This window comes from Stegostoma tigrinum, chromosome 31, assembly GCF_030684315.1.
Source record: "Stegostoma tigrinum isolate sSteTig4 chromosome 31, sSteTig4.hap1, whole genome shotgun sequence".
NCBI lineage: Eukaryota > Metazoa > Chordata > Chondrichthyes > Orectolobiformes > Stegostomatidae > Stegostoma > Stegostoma tigrinum.
Window position 1 is genome coordinate 19879970 of NC_081384.1, and position 22750 is coordinate 19902719.

Genomic DNA, 22750 nt, shown 5'->3' on the forward strand with positions numbered 1-22750 from the left:
ACAGCAAATTTAAAAACCGAGCGTACAGCAAGACCATACACATGGACCAAATCCTAAACTTCAATACCAACCATCCCACAATACACAAACACAGCTGTATTAAGACACTATTTAAATGACCACAGCACACTACAAAACCCCAGGGAATGGAAGAGGAACACCTGCACAAAGTATTTACCAACAACGGATACCCAAGAAGTTTCATCTGCTGATGCCTGTAAAACAACGACAGTCAGAGGACACGGTACAAGAGAAGACACGAGCAACTCTGTCCTACATCAAAAATATATCAGAAATGACAACCAGACTCCTTAGGCTACATAAGATCACGATTGCACACAAACCTACATCAACAATGAGACAAATGCTATCAAAGACTAAAGACCCCATACTGACAGTAAACAGGACTAACATGATATACAGAATGCCATGCAGTGAGTGCAATAAATACTACATTGGACAAACGAAGAGGAAACTGATGATCAGGATACACAAACACCAGGTGACAGTAAAAAGACACAATCAATATTCAAGATAATAGAATGTGAGGCTGGATGAACACAGCAGGCCCAGCAGCATCTCAGGAGCACAAAAGCTGACGTTTCGGGCCTCACAATCAATATTCACTTGTCTCGACACACACAGACACTGAAGGCCATCAGTTCCACTGGGATAAAGTGACAATACTGGGACAAGTGAACAACAGACATGCAAGGGAATTTCTGGAGGCCTGGTTCTCGAAATGGGATGCTATTAAAATAGAGGCCGTATACAGATCCTTGCTGAGAAACAGAACCAGAAGTGACAAGACCACCACACCAGAGGATCACAAGTTCAGAACAGAGCAGAACACCAATGTATCCATTACAGGTCACACTGATGGTGTTGCCTAGAATGGTAACGAAACACCTGCACACCATGGGAACATCTGGTTTGCGAGCAAATGAACAGCCGCACACTTCTTACCTCTGGAGTTCAGTTCTTTTGTCCATCTTTGGATCAAAGTTGTAATGAGGTCAGGAGCTGGGTGGCCATCGTGGAACCCAAACTGAGCATCAGAAAGTCAGTTACTGCTAAGCAAATACTGCTTGATGACACTGTCGATGGCCTCTTTCATTACTTTGCTGATGACTGAGAATAGACTGACAGGGCGGTTGCTGTCAGTTTGGACGTGTCTTGCTTTTTACGCACAGGACACACCTGGGCTATTTTCTACACTCAAGGGCAGATGTGAGTGTGTAGCTGTATTACAACTGATTGGCTAGAGTCGCAGCCGGTTCTAGAGCATATCTTGAGTCCATTGTTTGAATGTTGTCAGGGTACATAGTCTTTGCAGTGTCTAGTTCCTTCAGCTGTTATTTGATAAGTAAATTAAATCGATTGAAAATTGATATCTGTGAAGCCTGGGTGCTCAAGATGTGGTCTAGGTAGATCACCCACTTGGCACTTCTGGCTGAAGGTGGATTTAAATGAATCAGCTTGTATTTTGTATTAATGTTTTAGGCTTTACCATTGTTAAGGATGGGGATATCTGTGCAGCCTTCACCAGTGAGTTATTCAGTTGTCCATGGTAATTCTCAACTGGATGTTTATATCTGGTTTGTTTGTTGTGGGATCAACTAGCTCTGTCTATTGCATGCTGTTGACAATGTTCAGTGTACAAGTAGTCCTGTATTGCAGCTTCAGCAGATTGGCACCTCATTTTTATGTATGTCAGGTTGTGCTCTTGGAATTCCTTCCTGTACTTTTCATTGAACCAGGGTTTAGTTCCTGGCTTGATGGTAATGGTGGAGCAGGAAATAAGCTAGAATATGAGGTTTAGATTATGGTTGAATACAATTCTGCTGTTGCAAACAGGCCACAGCCTCTCAATGTTGGCCTATTTTGATGTCCTAGCCTCATTTGGCATGGTAGGAATGCCATACAACATGTTGGGGGGGTATGTGCAAAGTGAACACAGGACTTAATTTCCACAATGTCAGTGCAATGGGTATTCCTACCAATATTGTCATGGACACACGTTTTTTAAAAATTATTTTGTGGAACGTGGGTGTCACTGGCTGGCCAACATTTATTGCCCGTCCCTAGTTACCCTTGAGAAGTTGCTGCTGAGCTGCGTTCTTGAACCACTACAGTCTACCTTCTGTGGGTTGTCCCATAATGCCATTAGGGACAGAATGCCAGGATTTCGACCCAGTGACAGTGAAGGAACGGCGATATATTTCCAAGTCAGAATGGAGAGTGGCTAGGAGGAGAACTTGAAGGAGGTAGTGTTCCCTTATATCTACTGCTCGTGTACTTCTAGATGGAAGTGGTCTGTGGGTTTAGAAGGCACTGTCTGAGGATCTTGGATGAATTTCTGCAGTGCACACTGCTGCTACTGAGCGTCACTGGTGGTGGGAGTGGATGCAGTGCTAATCAAGCAGGCTGCTTTGTACTGGATGCTGTCAAGCTTCTTGAGTATTGTTGGGGCTACAGTCATCCAGGCAAGTTGGGAATATTCCATCAAACACCTGACTTGCGCCTAAGAGATGGTGGACAGGCTATGGGGAGTCAGGTGAATTACTTGCTGTAGTATTCCTAGCCTCTGACCTGCTCTTGTAGCCTCTGCGTTTATGCAGTGAGTCCAGTTGAGTTTCTGATCAACGATAGCTCCTAGGATGTTGACAGTGGGGGATTCAGTGATGGCAACACCATCACATGTCAAGGGGCAGTCAGATCATCTCTTGTTGGTGACGTTTGTAGCCTGGCATTTGTGTGGCACAAATGTTACTTGCTACTTGTCAGCCCAAGCCTGGATGTTAAACATAGAACATAGAACAGTACAGCACAGAACAGGCCCTTCAGCCCACGATGTTGTGCCGACCATTGATCCTCATGTATGCACCCTCAAATTTCTGTGACCATATGCATGTCCAGCAGTCTCTTAAATGTCCCCAATGACCTTGCTTCCACAACTGCTGCTGGCAACGCATTCCATGCTCTCACAACTCTCTGTGTAAAGAACCTGCCTCTGACATCCCCTCTATACTTTCCTCCAACCAGCTTAAAACTATGACCCGAGATAATGGGAACTGCAGATGCTGGAGATTCCAAGATAATAAAATGTGAGGCTGGATGAACACAGCAGGCCAAGCAGCATCTCAGGAGCACAAAAGCTGACGTTTCGGGCCTAGACCCTTCATCAGAGAGGCTCTCTGATGAAGGGTCTAGGCCCGAAACGTCAGCTTTTGTGCTCCTGAGATGCTGCTTGGCCTGCTGTGTTCATCCAGCCTCACATTTTATTATCTTAAAACTATGACCCCTTGTGTTAGCCTTTTCTGCCCTGGGAAATAGTCTCTGGCTATCAACTCTATCTATGCCTCTCATTATCTTGTATACCTCAATTAGGTCCCCTCTCCTCCTCCTTTTCTCCAATGACAAAAGTCCGAGCTCAGTCAACCTCTCTTCATAAGATAAGCCCTCCAGTCCAGGCAGCATACTGGTAAACCTCCTCTGAACCCTCTCCAAAGCATCCACATCTTTCCTATAATGGGGCGACCAGAACTGGATGCAGTATTCCGAGTGCGGTCTAACCAAAGTTTTATAGTGCTGCAACAAGATCTCACGACTCTTAAACTCAATCACCCTGTTAATGAAAGCAAAAACACCATATGCTTTCTTAACAACCCTGTCCACTTGGGTGGCCATTTTAAGGGATCTATGTATCTGCACACCAAGATCCCTCTGTTCCTCCACACTGCCAAGAATCCTATCCTTAATCCTGTACTCAGTTTTCAAATTCGACCTTCCAAAATTCATCACCTCGCATTTATCCAGGTTGAACTCCATCTGCCACCTCTCAGCCCATCTCTGCATCCTGTCAATGTCCCGCTGCAGCCTACAACAGCCCTCTATACTGTCGACGACACCTCCAACCTTCGTGTCGTCTGCAAACTTGCTGACCCATCCTTCAATCCCCTCATCCAAGTCATTAATAAAAATTACAGACAGTAGAGGCCCAAGGACAGAGCCCTGTGGAACACCACTCACCATTGACTTCCAGGCAGAATATTTTCCTTCTACTACCACTCGCTGTCTTCTGTTGGCCAGCCAATTCTGTATCCAGACAGCTAAGTTCCCCTGTATCCCATTCCTCCTGACCTTCTGAATGAGCCTACCATGGGGAACCTTATCAAATGCCTTGCTGAAGTCCATATACACCACATCCACAGCTCGACCCTCATCAACTTTTCTAGTCACATCCTCAAAGAACTCGATAAGGTTTGTGAGGCATGACCTACCCCTCTCAAAGCCGTGTTGACTGCATTTAGTCAAGCCATGCTCTTCCAGATGGTCATAAATCCTATCCCTCAGAATCCTTTCTAACACCTTGCAGACGACAGACGTGAGACTTACTGGTCTGTAATTGCCGGGGATTTCCCTATTTCCTTTCTTGAAGAGAGGAATTATATTTGCCTCTCTCCAGTCCTCAGGTACGACTCCAGTGGAGAGCGAGGATGCAAAGATCTTCGCGAGTGGCGAAGCAATTGCATTTCTCGTTTCCCAAAGCAGCTGAGGACAAATCTGGTCCGGGCCTGGCGACTTGTCAATCTTAATGTTTGACAAAATTTTCAGCACATCAGCTTCCTCTATCTCTATCCATTCCAGCATGCACACCTGCTCTTCAAAGGTTTCATTCACTACAAAGTTCGTTTCTTTCGTAAAGACAGAAGCAAAAAACTCATTAAGGGCTTCCCCTACCTCCTCAGACTCCACACACAAGTTCCCTATGCTATCCCTGATTGGCTCTACTCTTTCTTTGACCATTCTCTTATTCCTCACATAAGTGTAAAATGCCTTTGTGTTTTCCCTGATTCCTTCTGCCAAGCCTTTCTCGTGCCCCCTCCTGGCTCTCCTCAGGCCATTTTTGAGCTCTTTCCTCGCCTGCCTGTAATCCTGTAGAGTTGAGCTTGACCCTAGCTTCCTCCACCTTATGTAAGCTACCTTCTTCCTTTTGATGAGAAGCTCCACCGCTTTCATCATCCAAGGTTCCTTTATCTTACCCCTTCTTGCCTGTCTCAGAGGGACATACTTATTGATCACATGCAACAACTGTTCCTTAAACAGTCTCCACATGTCTATAGTGCCTTTACCATGGAACAATTGCTCCCAGTCCATGCTTCCTAACTCATATCTAATCGCATCATAGTTTCCTCTTCCCCAATTAAATATCCTCCCATTTTGCCTAATCCTCTCCTCCTCCATAGCTATGTAGAATGTGAGGCAGTTATGGTCACTATCACCAAAATGGTCTCCCACCACAAGATCTGATACCTGCCCCGGCTCGTTTCCGAGCACCAAGTCTAGAATGGCCTCTCCCCTCGTCGGCCTGTCAACGTACTGAGTTAGGAAACCCTCCTGAACACACCTTACAAAAACAGCTCCATTCAAATCTTCTGCTCAAAGGAGGTTCCAATCAATATTGGGAAAGTTAAAGTCACTCTTACAACAACCCTACTACGTCCGCACTTTTCCAAAATCTGCCGACCTATACTTACTTCAATCTCCCTGCTGCTATTGGGGGGCCTGTAGTAAACTCCTAACGAGGTGACTGCTCCCTTGCTGTTCCTAATTTCCACCCATACTGACTCAGTAGGCAGATCTTCCTCGACAATGGAAGCTTCTGTAGCTGTGATACCCTCTCTGATTAGTAGTGCTACACCCCCTGCTCTTTTTCCCCCCTCCCTATTCTTTTTAAATGCTCTAAACCCTGGAACATCCAGCAACCATTCCTGCCCCTGAGAAACCCATGTCTCTGTTATGGCCACAACATCATAGCACCAGGTACTGATTCATGCTCCAAGTTCATCACTTTTATTCCTGATACTCCTTGCGTTAAAGCAAACACACTTTAACTGATCCCTTGGTTGCTTCCCAGGAAAATCCTTCCCACTAGCTGGTCTACCTCTTGCTATTGCCTCACCTCTGGTATACAGCTCAGGTTCCCACCCCCATGCCAAACTAGTTTAAACCCTCTCGAACTGGATATTGTCCAGATCTTGGTGTATTTGGACATGGACTGCTTCAGGGACTGAGGAGTCGTGAATGATGCTGAATGTTGCAAAATCATCAGCAAACATCCCCACTTCCGACCTCACGTTGGACCTTATTTATGAAGCAGCTGAAGATGGTTGGGCCTAGTACACTACCCTGAGGAACTCCTGCAGAGATGTCCTGGAGTTGAGATGACTTTTTTGACCTCAACAACCATGACCATTTTCCCTGCTACTTAGCAAGATCAGTTGCAGCAACACGTCCCTAATTTTACATTTGATTCCTTTCGCAACAAATGCCAAAATTTCATTTGCCCTCTTTTATCTGCTGTACCTGCATATCAGCTTTCTACATTTCATGCATGAGGACATCCAAATCCCTCTGCACTGAAAAATTCGGAGTTCTCTCTCCATGTAGATAATAAGTTGTCTTTTTATTCTTCTGACCACAGTAGATAACTTCAAAATTATCCGTGTTAAAATCCATTTGCAAAATTTTGGTCCAATCATCTAACCTACCATTTGTAAACGTTTCATAAATTTATAAATTCCTAACGCTATCCCTATTTCTTCAGTGTAACTTACTTTCCTATCTACTTTACTGGCCACATGATGTTCTAGTCTGCATCCAACTCATTAACATAGATTATAACCAGTTGGGGTCAAATCTTGTGGCACCCCACTAGTTACAGCTTGTCAACCAGAGAAGAAGACTGTCTTATCCCAACTCTCTGCTTTCTTCTGGTTAGGCAAACATCTATCTCAAGCTAGTATATTACACCTAAGCTGATGTGATCTTACCTTGTATGTCAACCTTTTCTGCTGTACCTTATCAAAGTCATTTTGGAAGTCTAGATATACAACATTTACAAGACCCCATTATCCTTTTTCACTTTTTACATCTCAAAGAACACTAGCAAGTCAGATAAATATGATTTACCCTTCATAAAATCATGTTGACTCTGATGGATGGCGTTTTTACTTTCCAGTTGTCCTGTTACTACTCCCTGAATAACATTCCATAAATTTCCCAAGGACAGATGTTAAACTGGTCCATAGTTTCCTACTTTCTACCTCCCTCCTTTTTTGAATAAGTGTTACATTATCATTTTTCTAATCCACTGAATCCTTTCCAGAATCCAGGAAATTTTGGAATACTATAATCAGTGTATTCACTATCTCTGCTGTTACTTCCTTTAAGTCTCTAGAATATAGGCCATCTAGCCCTGTGAATTGGCTTTCCTTTAGTTTGCTCAGTACTTTTTCCATAGTGACGGCAAATGTTTTACGTTCCTCCTTTTCCATAATCTCTGCGTTACCTGTTACTATTTGGATTGTTTCAGTAACCTCCGTTGTGAGAAGTGAGGTGAAATACTGATTTTAAGTTTCTGGCATTTGTGTCTCCAACTATGAATTCCATGGTCTTGTCGTCTAAGACCCCCGATTGTCACTTTAAACTACACAGTTGTCTTTTTACTGAGTCACTCCCTGTGACGGACACTGAAGTTCTCACCCTGTATACATTCTGTGCCTTTGCCACTGTCAGTGCTTCTTCCAAATGGTGCTCCACATGGAACAGTGCTGATTCACAAGCAGAGATGGAAACAGAACAATAACTGGCAAGCCACAAGAGATTTCCTTGTTCACAATTGATCTGATGCCACCACATGGGCTCAAGACTCAAGATCAGGGTCTCCCACGGCAACTTCCTCAGGAATGTATACCACTGTGCCATCACCACTGCAGGTGTCCTGTTGATGGTACAGGTCTTGTCTAGCACAATGAGGTTGTTATCTAGGGCACTGACAAAGATGTAATTTATTCAGGCTGTTGCTTGATTAGTCTACAGGACAGCTTTCTCAATTTTAGCATAGGCTCCCAGATGTTAGTATGGAGAACTCTGCAGGTTTGACTGAGCCAGAATTACCATTGTTGTTTTCAGAGCTTAGGTCAATGCAGGATCATCTGTCCAGTTTCATTCTTTGCTTTGAGCAGCTTTTGATATAACTTTGTGGCTTGCTAGTCCATTTCAGAGGGTTGTTCAGCGTGAAATACACTGCTGTGGTTCTACAATCAATATAGGCCAGACCAGGTAAGGATGACAGATTTAAAACCCTAAATAACTTTAGAGAACAATTCTTTTCAATAACAATCAATAATCATCATTGAATTCAACTTTCACTGTCTGGGGTGGTCAGATTCAAACCGATTTCCCCTAGAACATTAGTTTAGGGCTCTGGATTATTAATCCAGGGGCATTACCAACATGCCACCACCTCTCCCATGTGTCTACTGTCTTTTGAACACACACTAAACAATGGCTTGCCCTACTCAACACCTCTCTTGCCTTTCTATTCGCCATTTCCTTCACTGACTCTATCACTGCTTCCTGGATTCGTCGTTTGATGCCTTATTTGCCTCTCTACAGAAGAACTGAAGATTTCATTAAATACAACTTGCACTTTAAATATCTACTAAAGTTTGAGATAAATTGTGCTTACTGGATAACTATTAGTTCAATTTAGGTTCTTTGACCCAGACTACTAACTTCCATGCAGTGATGTCACAGGCACTGCCACAGCATGTGGGGAGTGTGCCCCCTGCAGTTGCAGGGATAGCAAATGTTGTTTTAAGTAACTAATTAGTTGTTGAAAAGGCAATTTTTTTGTATGACAAATAATTCAGTGTTCTGGGAGTTAAAAATCAAATTATTGCTCGTGTATTTGTCAATTGAATGGATATTTTACAGCATCTTGGATTAGAATTATTCTAAGAAAACTATTTCAAATTTATTCAAAAGATAACTTGAATTATAAATAGGACTGGGACCTTGCACATTTCTCAAATCGTGTTACTTTAGGGCATTAAAGTAAAAGGGTTGTAATAAACATAGACTGTTAGCTTGATGACAAAAGTATATTTTGATTGTTTCAAAGGGATATTATACTCAAAGGACATATAAGCATCAAATTATTCATAGCTGGCTGTAACTCACTTCATCTGGGGCACCACTGCCAGGAAAGAAATTTCCATCATCATATCGATGAAGAGAAATGTACAACACATTAGGGTCACTGTAAAAGGCCTGCTGTGTACCATTTCCGTGGTGAATATCCTACAAATAATGGAAACAAATATATTAGTCTCAAAAGTATGAAAATAAAGAATCATCTTCTTTTGGTTAATTTTTTAACTCTTCTTACAAATTACTTTTTAATTAGCCAAGTAACGTCATGCACTTTTTGTGTTGCCTTAGGCTTCAAGAATTTGGATACTTAGATCTCAGTACACCGGAAGATGAAATCATTCCTTCAGAAACTCTCTAGAAGTAAAATTCAAGTTAAATTATTTGGTTTCAAAGATAAGATATTATTTTTCAAACTGCAACAAACAGAAAAAAGCCCACTTCTTTTTTATTTTTCATTCTATTTTTAGCACAGAATACATACCCAATCCACAATGAGAATTTTTCCAATGTTAAGTTTTTGCCGAAGTAATTTAGCAGAAATTGCAACTGAATTGAAAAAGCAAAATCCCCTGAAAGAGAAAATGGACAAATGAAAAAATAAGTGTAATCAATAGCGAACAACAAATATCTTGTTTAGCAGGATCATGTTTTGATAGGGGAAAAAAAAACAATTTGAAGATCACAAACATCAAGTTGCCCAAGAGTGTATAAGTTACTTTCAAAATTGCCTTCCAGTATATAGCAATCATTGAAATATATTAATTCTAAGGAACTTGTATTTAAACTACTTGAAGCCCATTTACTTCTGGTGTCAAGTTAGAGATAAATTGATAAAATGGTTTATTTCAGCTATGTTCTACCAAGACAACTTCTATCAAAAGATGTGGGAATGTGGTATGTAATCCTGAAGAAACTGATTTCATGCATTTATTGCTCAGATAATTTTTGGTATGAACTTACATTGCAGTGGATTCTTCTGCATGATGTCCTGGCGGTCTGACAACAGCAAAACCATTCTGTGCAAAATAAAATTGAATGTAAATGTTAAACTTATAATTTACACAGAAGTTAAATTTCTCAGTTTCTAAGAAAATTGATTTGCTCACTCACACAGCACAAGTGAAAACAAAAATCAATATTAAGGTTGTCAAACATAAGTTAAAGAGGCACACAGCATGGTCTTTTTTAAAACAAAAAAGTTTAAGGGATGTAAACATTGCCAGTTAGGGCAGCGAATACTGCCTATCTCTAATTAGTTTTGAGAAAGTGATGGCAAGCTGCTTTCTTGTATTGCTGCAGTCCTTCAGGTTAGGAACATCCTCAGTATTTTAAAGGAGTTCCATGATTTTGACCAAGTGACAGTGCAGCAGTGGCTATATAGTGCCAAGCCAATATGGTGTATGGCTTCGAGGACAACTTGTGGGTTGTGATGCTATCATGCACGCTGTCCTTGTTCTTCTACATGGCAGAGGTTACAAATTCGGTTTGCGCTGCTGAAATTGCTACAGTGAATAATGAAGTGCATCTTGTAGATAGTACATCTCTGCCATTGTGCGTTGCTGTTGGAAAGAATGACTACTACAGGTGTTGCAGTGCCAACCAAGCAGCCTTCTTTGTCCTTACTAACGCTGAACTTTTTGCGAACTGTTCAAATTGCCCTCATTCATAGAACTTCAATACACTCTTGACTTGTCTTGTAAATGGTGCAAAGGCACAGGGGTGACAGAGCAGAGTTACCTGCTGCAGAAATCCCAGCCTGTGACCTGCCCTTGTAGCACTTATATGGCTGGGATCGTCAATGGTGAATTCCATGACATTGACAGTGGGTGAATTTAGCAATGGCTATGCCATTGAATGTTGTAGGGCCCAGGTTAGATTTTCTCTTGTTTGTGATCATCACTGCCTGTCACTTGTGTACAATAAATGTTACCTGTCACTTCGTCAAAGTCTGGATGTTGCCCAGATTTTGCCACATATGGAGACAGGATGCATCAGTGTCTGACGAATCAAAAATGTGCTGAACACTGTGCAATCAGCTAACATTTCCATTTCTACATCACATTAGAGAAAAGGTCATTGCTGAAGCAGCTGAAGATTGTTGGAGTTACGACACTATCCTTAGGAACTCCTGAAGTCATGTTATGAAACTGAAATTATTGACCTCCAACAACAACAACCATCTCCCTTAATGAAGGAAATGGCTCTATCCAGAAAGGTGTTTCCCTGATTCCCATAACTCCAGTTTTGCTGGGGCTCCTTAATTTCACATAGTCAAATGTTGCCTTGATGAGGCAATAAACTTCCACCTCACTTCTCTGATTCAGTTCTTTTATCCATGTTTGGAACATGGTTGTAATGAGGTCAGGAACTATATAGCCATGCCAGAATCCATACCAAATGTCAATGAACAAGTGTGACTTGATAGCACTGTCGTTACTTCCTTCCATCATACTGTTTTGTTGGCACCTCTGTATAGGCAAGCATTCATTGCCCATCGTTAATTGCCCAGCAGGCAGTTGAGAGTCAACCACATTTTTGTGGGTCTGGAGTTAAACGTGGGCCAGACCAGGTAAGGATGGCAGTTTCCTTTCCTAACAGACATGAATGAATCAGAAGGGGTACTCAGGATGAAGGCAATTACGCTCACAGTGCTGTTAGAGAATTGCATAATATTGACTCGTCAACAGTGAAGGAGTCACAATATAATTTCAAGTTAGACTGGTCTGTATTGGAAGGATTTTACAGCTCAAGAATTTACATTTACTTTCTAAATGGATGTAATGCATCATGTTGAATACCAGGTATTTTTCCTGATTGTGCATTTGATCATTCTGTAGAAAAATATGAAATTGAGCTATTCAGTCCAAGGAAATCTCAGGGTTGACAGCCAGTTAGGGCGAAGTTCATTGATACCAGATGAAACAGCATTTTGGCTGCTGCAATTGGCTCACGTTTCCCTCAGGTAGTGAGGAGTATAATGGGTGATGGGAACAGCTCATCCTCCTGATATTGAGTCTTTTGCAAGGAGTACTAGAAGGCAGGTTCACCACAGAGGCATATACTTTTAATAGGACCCATTTGATAGCAATTATGATGGGAAAGCCTGGCCCTTCTTTTCTTTGCTAGTCCAATAGGTGCTCTTACTTCTACGTGATGAGGTCCTTTTAGTACCTAATGGACACACTTAGTCCGGCCAAAAGTCAATATGGAAGCATTGCCAAATTCCTGCCCATTGAAACTTAAAATTAAAGCTAGTACATTGGTCGTCTTTTATTTCTACTTAATCTGAGAGTCCACATCGAATCTCAGAGCATCCCACCCAGACCCGCTCCCCTATAACCCACACATCCCTGGACACTATGGGCAATTTAACATGGACAATTCACCTAACCTGCACATCTTTGGACTGTGGGAGGAAACCGGAGCACCCGGAGGAAACCCATGAAGACACGAGGAGATTGCGCAAACTCCACAGTGACAGTCACCCAAGGGTGGAGTTGAAGCCAGGTCCCTGGTGCTGAGGCAGCAGTGCCACCCTTATGAGTGACAGTAACCCTAGCGATGTTACCCTTTGTTGTAAGGCCAAGAAGTTAGTTTTATAACTTAGATAATTTACTAGAGACAAAATTCAACTCTCACTTTGTACCATGCATAAGTAAAAATATGCTAATAGACCTATTTGACTATCACGTGAATGTATTTGCTGAACAGCAAGGCCAACCTTGAAGTGATCAGAAAAACATAGCTACAGTCAGGTTAGAATATTGTTCCTGATTCTCTCAAAAATGCCAATTTAGGTATTCACCCCTTGAAAAATATTTATCAACAATATAACCAAATTATGCTTTCTCTTATTTAGAATTAAATAATGAAAAATCTTGTGAAAGACCAATAGGAGTCAGACTCAACAGTTTTTGAGTTCTGCAAGTGCACAAAATTGCACAATTTTAACATCTGTGAAATGACTGTCCCATTTAACAATACTTATGCTGAGGTTGTAAAATTAGCCATTAAGGAGAGTAGCACTGGCACAGATTATTTATTGGTGCAGCTTTTAAATTATGAAGCACATGCTATTAGCCATAGTCTTCCTCCAACATGGGGAGTTTTTGATAAAACCTAGGTACACACAGTTGCCAACCAGAAACAACGCGAGAGCCAATAATCAAGTTTAAAACTACCTTAGGGCATTTTCCACACTTTGTGGTGCTCTGTTACACTGACACACATGAAAGGCACAATTTCTTTAAGCAGCGCTTCAGTTGGACAGCAATTGAAAACAGCAATTTAGAAAGTGGAAACTGATTTTTCAAACTGTATCAAACACTAAGCTAAAAATTATATTATACCTTCTGGAAGCTCTAATATTTACATGGAATATATGAATTATATTTTCCAATCAACAGGGATATTTTTGTCTTATGTAAGTGGTCCATTTATTTAACATGGTATGCATTTTCAATAATCTGTCAAAATGTGTTATAGATGCAATGTTCTCAATTTCACCTTGAGTTCCCCTGAAGCCACCTTGAACGAGAGTTCAACAACACAGCCAACAGCCATGCGAACAGCACTAGATGAATGCATTTCATTCCAGACAGTGTCACTATCCACCTGCAAACAAAAGAAAGAAATCTTACTTTCCAAAGCCAAGGGATGAGATGAGAATTTTAATTGTGAGGCATTATTAGACAAGAAGCCACCCTAGTGTTACGATCCACTTGAGAAATTGTGCTGATGCTCGACCACCATTAATCCCAGGGTTGTCACAAAAGTTAAAGATTTAACCAAAGTATGAAGAGTCCCTAATTCACTTGTCTGATGGACTCAGGTTAATAGAAAACACTGAACAGGTTTCTGTACTCAACAAGAACTACTGTTTATTCAATTAAGTAAATTATAAGCACAGGCAAATAACTATGAAGTAGCAACACATAGCTTTGCTAGTTAAAACTATTGTAGTTAAACTCCCTATTAAAACCCCTGCACACATGTATACGGGAACATAGACAGACAAAAGAAAAACTGTGAACGTTATGAGTGGAAGAAAAAAGATCTACACAATCACAATTCACTTTAATGAGGGGTTTCTTTTTCTTCTCAATGTCTGTTCCCCTATGTCCTGCCTTCAGCTTCTCAGTTCTTTGCCAAAGGCACAGGAGATTTACAGATCAAATGTTCACAGATGGAGGGAACAGTTTACAGCAAATTGTGGGTAAGAATAACTGATTGTGTTTAGATTCCAGTTACATGTCACAGAGAGATAAAGAAACCCTACTTCTTCCAGTCTAGAAAAGCTTCTGCCACAGTATTGTTTACACACGATGTTCAGCTGTCCAAAAGCCAAATGGAGATTTGTTGTCAGGCTGATGATGATCTTTGGTATCCACAACTGCACAACCAAATCAGCTACCTGTGGCTGGCTGAATTTCACTTTGTGTACACACCCTTGTCTTATCTCATATCATTTGTGAGGCAACAATGCAAACACAACACTCAATAAGTTCCAGTAACCTGTTTTCAAAAGTTCAATAATTTCTTCCCCAGAGCATGATTTGAAAAAGTGCTTTCTCCATTTCAGTCAATAATCAAAAATAAAATGATATAGTCTTTACACCAGGATCCGAAAGTGCAGAGTGGACAGGAATTGTGTATTGCAAAATAAGCTGTAGAATTCTAAATCAGCTCAAGTTATGGAGAGTGGAGACTGGCCAGGACAGCATTAGAGTAGCTACATCATAATGTAACAAAATATTAGTTTTGCGTTGCAACATCTGGTAAGTTGAGGAAATCTTATAATTGTAAGCTCAATTGGTAATCAAATTGGATGCTAAATCTGCAAATGGTCTAGGTCAGCTAGATTGAGCAGTGGGGAGGAAGATAGTCAAAAATCACATGATATCAGGTTATAGTCCAACAGGTTTATTAGAAATCACAAATTTTTGGAGCACAGCCTCTTTGTCAGGTGCAGTGAGAGGAGAGCACACACACATTGAGTTTATAGGCAGAGAGATCAAAGTATCATGCAACTGCTGTGAGTGGAGTAAACAAACCTAAAGTGGCTGGCTGACTGCTTCCTGTTGAAGCTTTAACCATTGCTACGTTCTTGCATTCTAGAAATTACAGCAGCAGGATATGGAGAACTCCGTTAGAAAGGAGAGACAAGTTTCAACTGATTAAGATGCAAATTCCAGAATCTGTTTCAAGTCACTGCCCCAAGATAATTAAAGGTTTCATCATTGTCTGCCTACCTTTCCAAACTTCAAACAGACACAGCGATAGGAATATACAGAAGGTGACATCTCAGGTCAGACACTTAATTGTAAATGTAAGGCTTGGTCCAGAATGTCAGAGTTTTAAGCTGGAATCAGGCTGCTTTTATTCTGAATGCAGGAATTTATAAAATGACACACTGATTGACCGTGACTACAAATTGTGTGTTTTTTGAATAAAATAGAATGTAACAGAACATAAAAAGCATGGAATAAATGATTCACCCTATTAGTTTATATGTATGAGTGTGCATGAGACAGTGTGTGTACGAGAGCATGCATGCCCAGGCGTATGTGTGTTGTGTGAAAGAGTGTAATTAGTAATCCAAAACTATGTAAACTAATTACAGTAGAGAGATCCTAACAATTTATCAAGGTGATGCTGTCAAAACAGAAGTGAGGAAAATTTTACAGATACAGAAGTGTGGTGGGGTCAGCTGCAGCATGACATGAAACCAAGATGGCGGTTGAGACCTTCTTCATAGGTACGGAATTTAGCAATTCTGCATTGTTGTATATCTCGAAATCCACCTTGGAGGATGCTCACCTCAAGTTCAGAGGGTGAATATCCTTGATCTCTGGCAGAAAACACTCCTGCCTAGTGACGGTTACACAGTGTCCATACACCCATGGTCGTAGTGTCCACATGGTCTTGCCAATATACTATGCCTCGGGGAATCCTTGCCTGCAGCATTATGAGATAGACAACACTGGCCGCATCACTTGAGTATCTGCCATGTACGTGATAGGTGGAGTTCCCACATGTGATGGTAGTGTCTGACATGTCTTGCAGAGGTTGCCATGGCAGGGTTGTGTGGTGTTGTGGTTGATGTTGTCCTGAAGGCTGGATAGTTTGCTGCAAACAATTATTGGTTTAAGGTTTGAAGGTTGTTTGAAGACAAGAAGTGAAGGCATTGGGAAGATCTTTGTGACATGCTTATAGACATCGATGACATGTTGAAGGCTATGAAGAACATGGCGTAACTTTTCCGCTCTGAAGAATTGCTGGATGACAAAGGATAGTCTATCGGTCATGTCCCGTGTCTGTTTTCTGAGGAGGTTATTGTAGTTTTTTTCTTTGTGGCATGTCAGAACTGTCGATCGAGTTGAGCATCATATCCCGTTCTTACAAGGGGTCCTTCAAAACCTCCAGGCATCCATCACGTTCCTCATCATCTGAGCAGATTCTGTGTATCTGCAAGGGTTATCCATCGTGTTGGACCTGAAATGTCACCTTTTGTATATTCCTATTGCTTTGTCTGTTTGAAGTTTGGAAAGTGAGGCAGACATTGATGAAACCTTTAATTATTTTGGGGCAGTGACTTGAAACAGATCCTGGATTTTGTATTTCTTGAGTTCTCCATTTCCTGCTTCTGTAATTTCTAGGATGCAAGAATGTATGAATGATGAAAGATTCAACAGGAGGCAGTCAGCCAGCCACTTTAGGTTTGTTCACTCCACTCAGACCAGTTGTATGATCCTTTGATCTCTCTGCCTATAAACTCAATGCCTGTGTGCTCTCCTCTTACTGACCCCGAAAGGGCCATGTTTTGAAAGCTTGTGATTTCAAATAAACCTGTTGGACTATAACTTGGTGTCATGGGATTTTGACTTGGTCCACCCCAGTCCAGTACCGGCACCTGCACATCATGGCTACCATTGACACGGAGGGAAATGGAATCATGGTGTGCAATTATGTGGTGGTGAAGACAATTGAAGGGGTCACATTAAGTGATGAAGCACTACAGTTAGGTGTCATTAGCAATACATACACTTGCTATTGTGTCATCACTGAAGTAAACCACATCAAGCTGAGAAAAAGGTTGCTGCCAAGGATGAATCGTTTGCAAGTCCCAGATGTACTAGTTTGGGTTCAGGACCACAGCTCATCACAATCTTTGTGGTTTAGAAGTCAAGCAATGAGGATGCAGTGGAAGGGGAGAGGTTTAAGATTGGTAGCAGTGATGAAATGAAGGCAGAGAATAAGTCGACATTCAAAAATGATCCTCAAACAATGCAGCAGTTTTACCGGGGGAAAGAAGGCCTTTTGCAGTGGAGCAGCCAGATCTGGAAATGAATGACTAAACTTGCACCAAGATAGGTACAAATTTATGCCTCTCTTTTTAGGAGTCTCCATGGTAGTTATGACGTGGAGGTGCCGGCGTTGGACTGGTGTGGACAAGGTCAGTAGTCACACTACACCAGGTTCACACCAACAGGTTTTAATTGAAATCACAAGCTTTCAGCACTCCAATAGCTCACGATTTCAAATAAACCTTTTGGACTGTAACCAGGTACTATGTGACTTCTGACCTCATCTTTAGGAGCCAAAGGGAATGACCAGAGTAGGAGTGATTGTGAATTGTATCCAAGACCAGGGCATCAAGACAAAGAAGAGGAGGTGACTAAGCAGATCTGGAACTAGTAAGTGACAATTGCTCAAATATTCTGAATAGATGGCCAAAGGCTAGCCAGTTGAAAGTTTGGCAAGTACACTTATGACTTGAGGAATATTTCTTTCAGAACTGGATGCAGAAAGCCAAACTGGTGAGGAACACTAGGATCACAGACAGCTTTGACTGTGTTTAAGACAATGAGGACAGAGAGGCCATGACTATGAGGAGAGTTTATATTCAGAAGTTAAGGGAGGAGAAAAGAAAATGTTAAAAAAGCAACCTGAAGCTCACTCTCATAATTTTTCACTTTAAAAACAAAGTTAATCAAGAAAAATTTCTTTAATGTTCATTTTTGTCAAAGATCCAATTATTTTAATTGAATGGAGTGGAATAACATTTTTGAACAAGTTGATTAGAAAAGTAGGTTAATAAAAAAAAGTCTGATAAAAACACTACAAAAAAATTCCTGCAATGATGGATGATTTCTAATCAATTATACCATACTGCTTTGAAAATCTCTTTCTTTGAAAATGGCTCCAACTTGCCAGGAATATATTGTTGGAAGTAATGCCTCAGTAACTCACAACATAAAGAAATATAATTACAGTCCTTACACTCATCTATAGTTCGGAAAAACAAGATCCAAATTGCACATTTCAAGTTTGCTTCATAAATCGTTGGGTTCAGACTATTTTCCTGTAGGAAATGAAGGATGTCTCACATAATATATTGACAGCCTTACAGTGCTGCTACCCCATCCTGAAAACTATGATTATAATGAATATTCAATATATATTGCCAGACCATATTCTTGTTCATCTCTCAAAATATTCCTGAGGCCTATGTAATTGTTTAATGGGACAAACAGGGCTCGAGCTCGACTTCAATAATCTACTTTTGTTAATGTCAAGCTTATTTCCTGAAACACTGCCTCAGAAAATTAATGGAAAATGTATGACTTTTAAAATAAACTTGAATTATTTACCCTTGCATTTTCAGGTTTCCTGAATTATTCCTTTGAGTGAAATAGCTCTGAGGAAGGGTCACCAGACCCGAAACATTAATTCTGATTTTTCCTGCACAGGTCCTGCCAGACCTGCTGAGCTTTTCCGGCAACTTTGTTTTTGTTCCTGATTTACAGCATCCACAGTTCTTTCGGTTTTTATTTAGTGGCGTCCTTTAGTTGCTTTACAAAAACAGACAGAGGCTGAACATCCATTTGAGATGTCTTCAATAAGAATAACTTGCTGAAGCACTACAGCCATTGGGGCTGCATGCAAAAAAAAAATCCTTGGTATAATGTTGTAACAAAAAAGTAGCCTGTCTGAATGTAAAGCTGCTGGAAAACACAGTGCCCCTCCTAAACTCAAATCAAGTAAAGCAATCACTACTACTGCCCAACCTCATCCTCCAATGATTATGATCAGATGTCCCAGTGTCTCCACACTTGGCTTGATTCCTTACTCCCATCTCCTCTCTGCTCATTATATTGATCCAAACATTGCCTTCGCTCACCTGATATGTCCAAGACAACCCTCCAGGTCCTTGGTCCAATGTTAAATGGACTTGGTCAAATTCAATCCACTTAATACGATGTTAGCAGGAGAATACCTTTTCACTGATTTTTACCCAACCTACAGTTATGCTACAACATTGCCTGTATAATAAGGTCCATGTAAATACCCCAGGAGTGCTGAAATGCACCATTTCTGATGTAGGAAATATATCCTTTGCCTTCAAATATACACACTTATCTTTTTAATGTTTTCTTGACAGGAATCAAGAATTTATAATGCAGAAGCACTCATTATATCACCAGGGGCTGTACTAAAATAAGATTCAATTGGAGTCAATATGATATTTAATTTTCAAACATTTATACTCCACTTCTCTTCCATGTTATGGGAAATAAAGGTGTGTAGGGTGCTATACATCATCGTCAAGAAACAGAACCTTACATATCGTCCAGCTATTCCTTTTTAAGGCATACTAACATGAAGTCTTGGCATATCATAAGAAAAATCATAAGCAATTTGTTTTTAAAATTAAAATAATGACAATAATCACTGGTCATAAAAATTAAGCACATACTATAGTGTTGGTCCCAGTTTAGGTAACTCAATGTCTATATTTTCAACAAAATTATTTAAAAACTCTACTTCAGACAAAGATTACATACCATGTAAGTAACATTCTGCGGGATCAAGCAGTTCTTTCTGCGTGATTTAAAAAAAAATTATTCCAAAAGCCTATTGATTTGTATGTACCTGTCAGGCAGGGAGGAAGCTGTAGAGTGCGGGAGCCGTGATTTACGAAGGAGGTGGAATCTCTGGTCAAGAGGAAGAAGGTGGCTTATGTTAGGATGAGACGTGAAGGCTCAGTAGGGCACTTGAGGGCTACGAGGTAGCCAGGAAAGACCTAAAGAGAGAGCTCAGAAGAGCCAGGAGGAGACATGAGAAGTTGTTGGCGGATAGGATCAGGGTAAACCCTAAGGCTTTCTATAGGTATTTAAGGAATAAAAGAATGACGAAAGTAAGATTAGGCCCAATCAAGGATAGTAGTGGGAAGTTGTGTGTGGAGTCAGATGAGATAGGGGAAGCACTAAATGAATATTTTTCAACAGTATTCACTCTAGAAAACAACAATGTTGTCGAGGAGAATACTGAGATACAGGCTAGTAGACTAGGCAGGATTGAGGTTCACAAGGAAGAGGTATTAGAAATCCTTCAGAGGGTGAAGATAGATAAGTCCCCTGGGCCGGATGGGATTTATCCTCGGATCCTCTGGGAAGCCATGGAGGAGATTGCCGAGCCTTTGGCATTGATCTTTAACTCGTCATTGTCTACAGGAATAGTGCCAGATGACTGGAGGATAGCAAATGTGGTTCCCCTGTTCAAGAAGGGGAGTAGAGACAACCCTGGTAATTATAGACCAGTGAGCCTTACCTCGGTTGTTGGTAAAGTGTTGGAAAAGGTTATAAGGGATAGGATTTATAATCATCTAGAAAAGAATAAATTGATTAGGGATAGTCAGCATGGTTTTGTGAAGGGAAGGTCATGCCTCACAAACCTTATTGAGTTCTTTGAGAAGGTGATCAAACAGGTAGATGAGAGTAAACCGGTTGATGTGGTGTATGTGGATTTCAGCAAGGCGTTCGATAAGGTTTGCCACAAAAGGCTATTGTACAAAATGTGGAGGAATGGAATTGTGGGAGATATAGCAGTTTGGATCGGAAATTGGCTTGCTGAAAGAAGGCAGAGGGTGGTAGTTGATGGGAAATGTTCATCCTGGAGACCAGTTCTAGTGGTGTACCGCAAGGGTCGGTGTTGGGTCCGCTGCTGTTTGTCATTTTTATAAATGACCTGGATGAGGGCGTAGAAGGATGGGTTAGTAAATTTGCAGACGACACTAAGGTCGGTGAAGTTCTGGACAGTGACGAAGGATGCTGTAGGTTGCAGAGAGACATAGATAAGTTGCAGAGCTGGGCTGCGAGGTGGCAAATGGAGTTTAATGCAGACAAGTGTGAGGTGATGCACTTTGGTAAGAGTAACCGGAATGCTAAGTACAGGGCTAATGGTAAGATTCTTAGTAGTGTAGATGAGCAGGGAGATCTCGGTGTCCAAGTACACAGATCCTTGGAAGTTGCCACCCAGGTTGACAGGGCTGTTAAGAAGGCATACAGTGTTTTAGCTTTTATTAATAGAGGGATCGTGCTCCGGAACCAAGAGGTTATGGTGAAGCTGTACAAAACTCTGGTGCGGCCGCACTTGGAGTATTGCATACAGTTCTGGTCACCGCATTATAAGAAGGATGTGGAAGTTTTGGAAAGAGTGCAGAGGAGATTTACTAGGATGTTGCCTGGTAAGGAGGGAAGGTCTTACGAGGAAAGGCTGAGGGACTTGAGGCTGTTTTCATTAGAGAGAAGAAGGTTGAGAGGTGACTTAATTGAAACACATAAAATAATCAGAGGGTTAGATAGGGTGGATAGGGAGAGTCTTTTTCCTAGGATGGTGACGGCGAGCACGAGGGGTCATAGCTTTAAATTGAGGGGTGAAAGATATAGGACAGATGTCAGAGGTAGTTTCTTTACTCAGAGTAGTAAGGGAATGGAACGCTTTGCCTGCAACGGTAGTAAATTTGCCAACTTTAGGTACATTTTAAGTCGTCACTGGATAAGCATATGGACGTACATGGAATAGTGTAGGGTAGATGGGCTTGAGATCGGTATGACAGGTCGGCACATCGAGGGTTGAAGGGCCTGTACTGTGCTGTAATGTTCTATGTACTATGATTGATTTATTGTCACGTGTACTGAAATACAGTGAAAAGCTTTGTTTTTTGGTGCAGGCAGATCACAGCGAGTAAAGGGTGTACAGATCAAAATGACTTAGAGGCATACAGGTTACATTACAGGTTATATTATTTGAGGCCACAGTCCATTCAACAGTCTGATAATCGCCAGAAAGAAGCCGCTTCTGAACCTGCTCGTGTGTGTGTTTAGGCTTCCGTATCTTCTGCCTGACGGAAGAGGTTGTAGGTGGTCATTATCAGGGTGCGATGGGTCTTTGATGATGTTGGCCGTCTTTCTGCAGCAGTGAGCCATGTAAATGGAGTCCACGGATGGAAGGTTGGCTTCTGAGATGGTCTGGGCTGTTTCTTACGATCCTGGGCAGAGCAGTTGCCATACCAGGCCGTTTATGGAATCAGATGGTATGCTTCCAATGGTGCATCTGCAGAAGTTGGTGAAGAACCGTGTGGACATGCCAAACTTCCTGAGTTGCTGGAGGATGAAGAGGCATTGTTGGATCTTCTTGACTGTTGCATTTACGTGGAAAGTTCAGGACAAGGTGTCAGTTATTGTCACTCTGATGAACTTGATGCTCTTCACTCTCTCAGTGTCAGTTCCATTGATGTAGATGGGAGTGTGTTCACCCCTTTTTTTCTCAAGTCCATGATCAGTCCTTTAGCTTTGCCAATGTTGAGAGAGAGATTGTTTTCATTGCACCACGTCACCAAGCCCTCCATCCCCCTTCTGTACTTTGACTTGTTGTTAGATATCTGTTCCACCACGGTGGTGTT

General features: G+C 41.4%; 1 protein-coding gene across 16 annotated transcripts in view; it reads right to left on the bottom strand.

Annotated features, from left to right (window-relative positions):
• The window catches only part of hdac5 (histone deacetylase 5), a 316103-nt gene that overhangs the window by 19043 nt on the left and 274310 nt on the right, over window positions 1-22750 (bottom strand). For all 16 annotated transcript variants that reach the window (XM_059638855.1, XM_059638854.1, XM_059638860.1 and 13 more), the window contains 4 exons: window positions 13510-13617; window positions 9964-10019; window positions 9485-9572; window positions 9031-9150 (listed from right to left, as the gene is read on the bottom strand). In XM_059638855.1, coding sequence (XP_059494838.1) covers window positions 9031-9150; window positions 9485-9572; window positions 9964-10019; window positions 13510-13617 — 372 coding nt within the window. The remainder of the gene's footprint in view (window positions 1-9030; window positions 9151-9484; window positions 9573-9963; window positions 10020-13509; window positions 13618-22750) is intronic.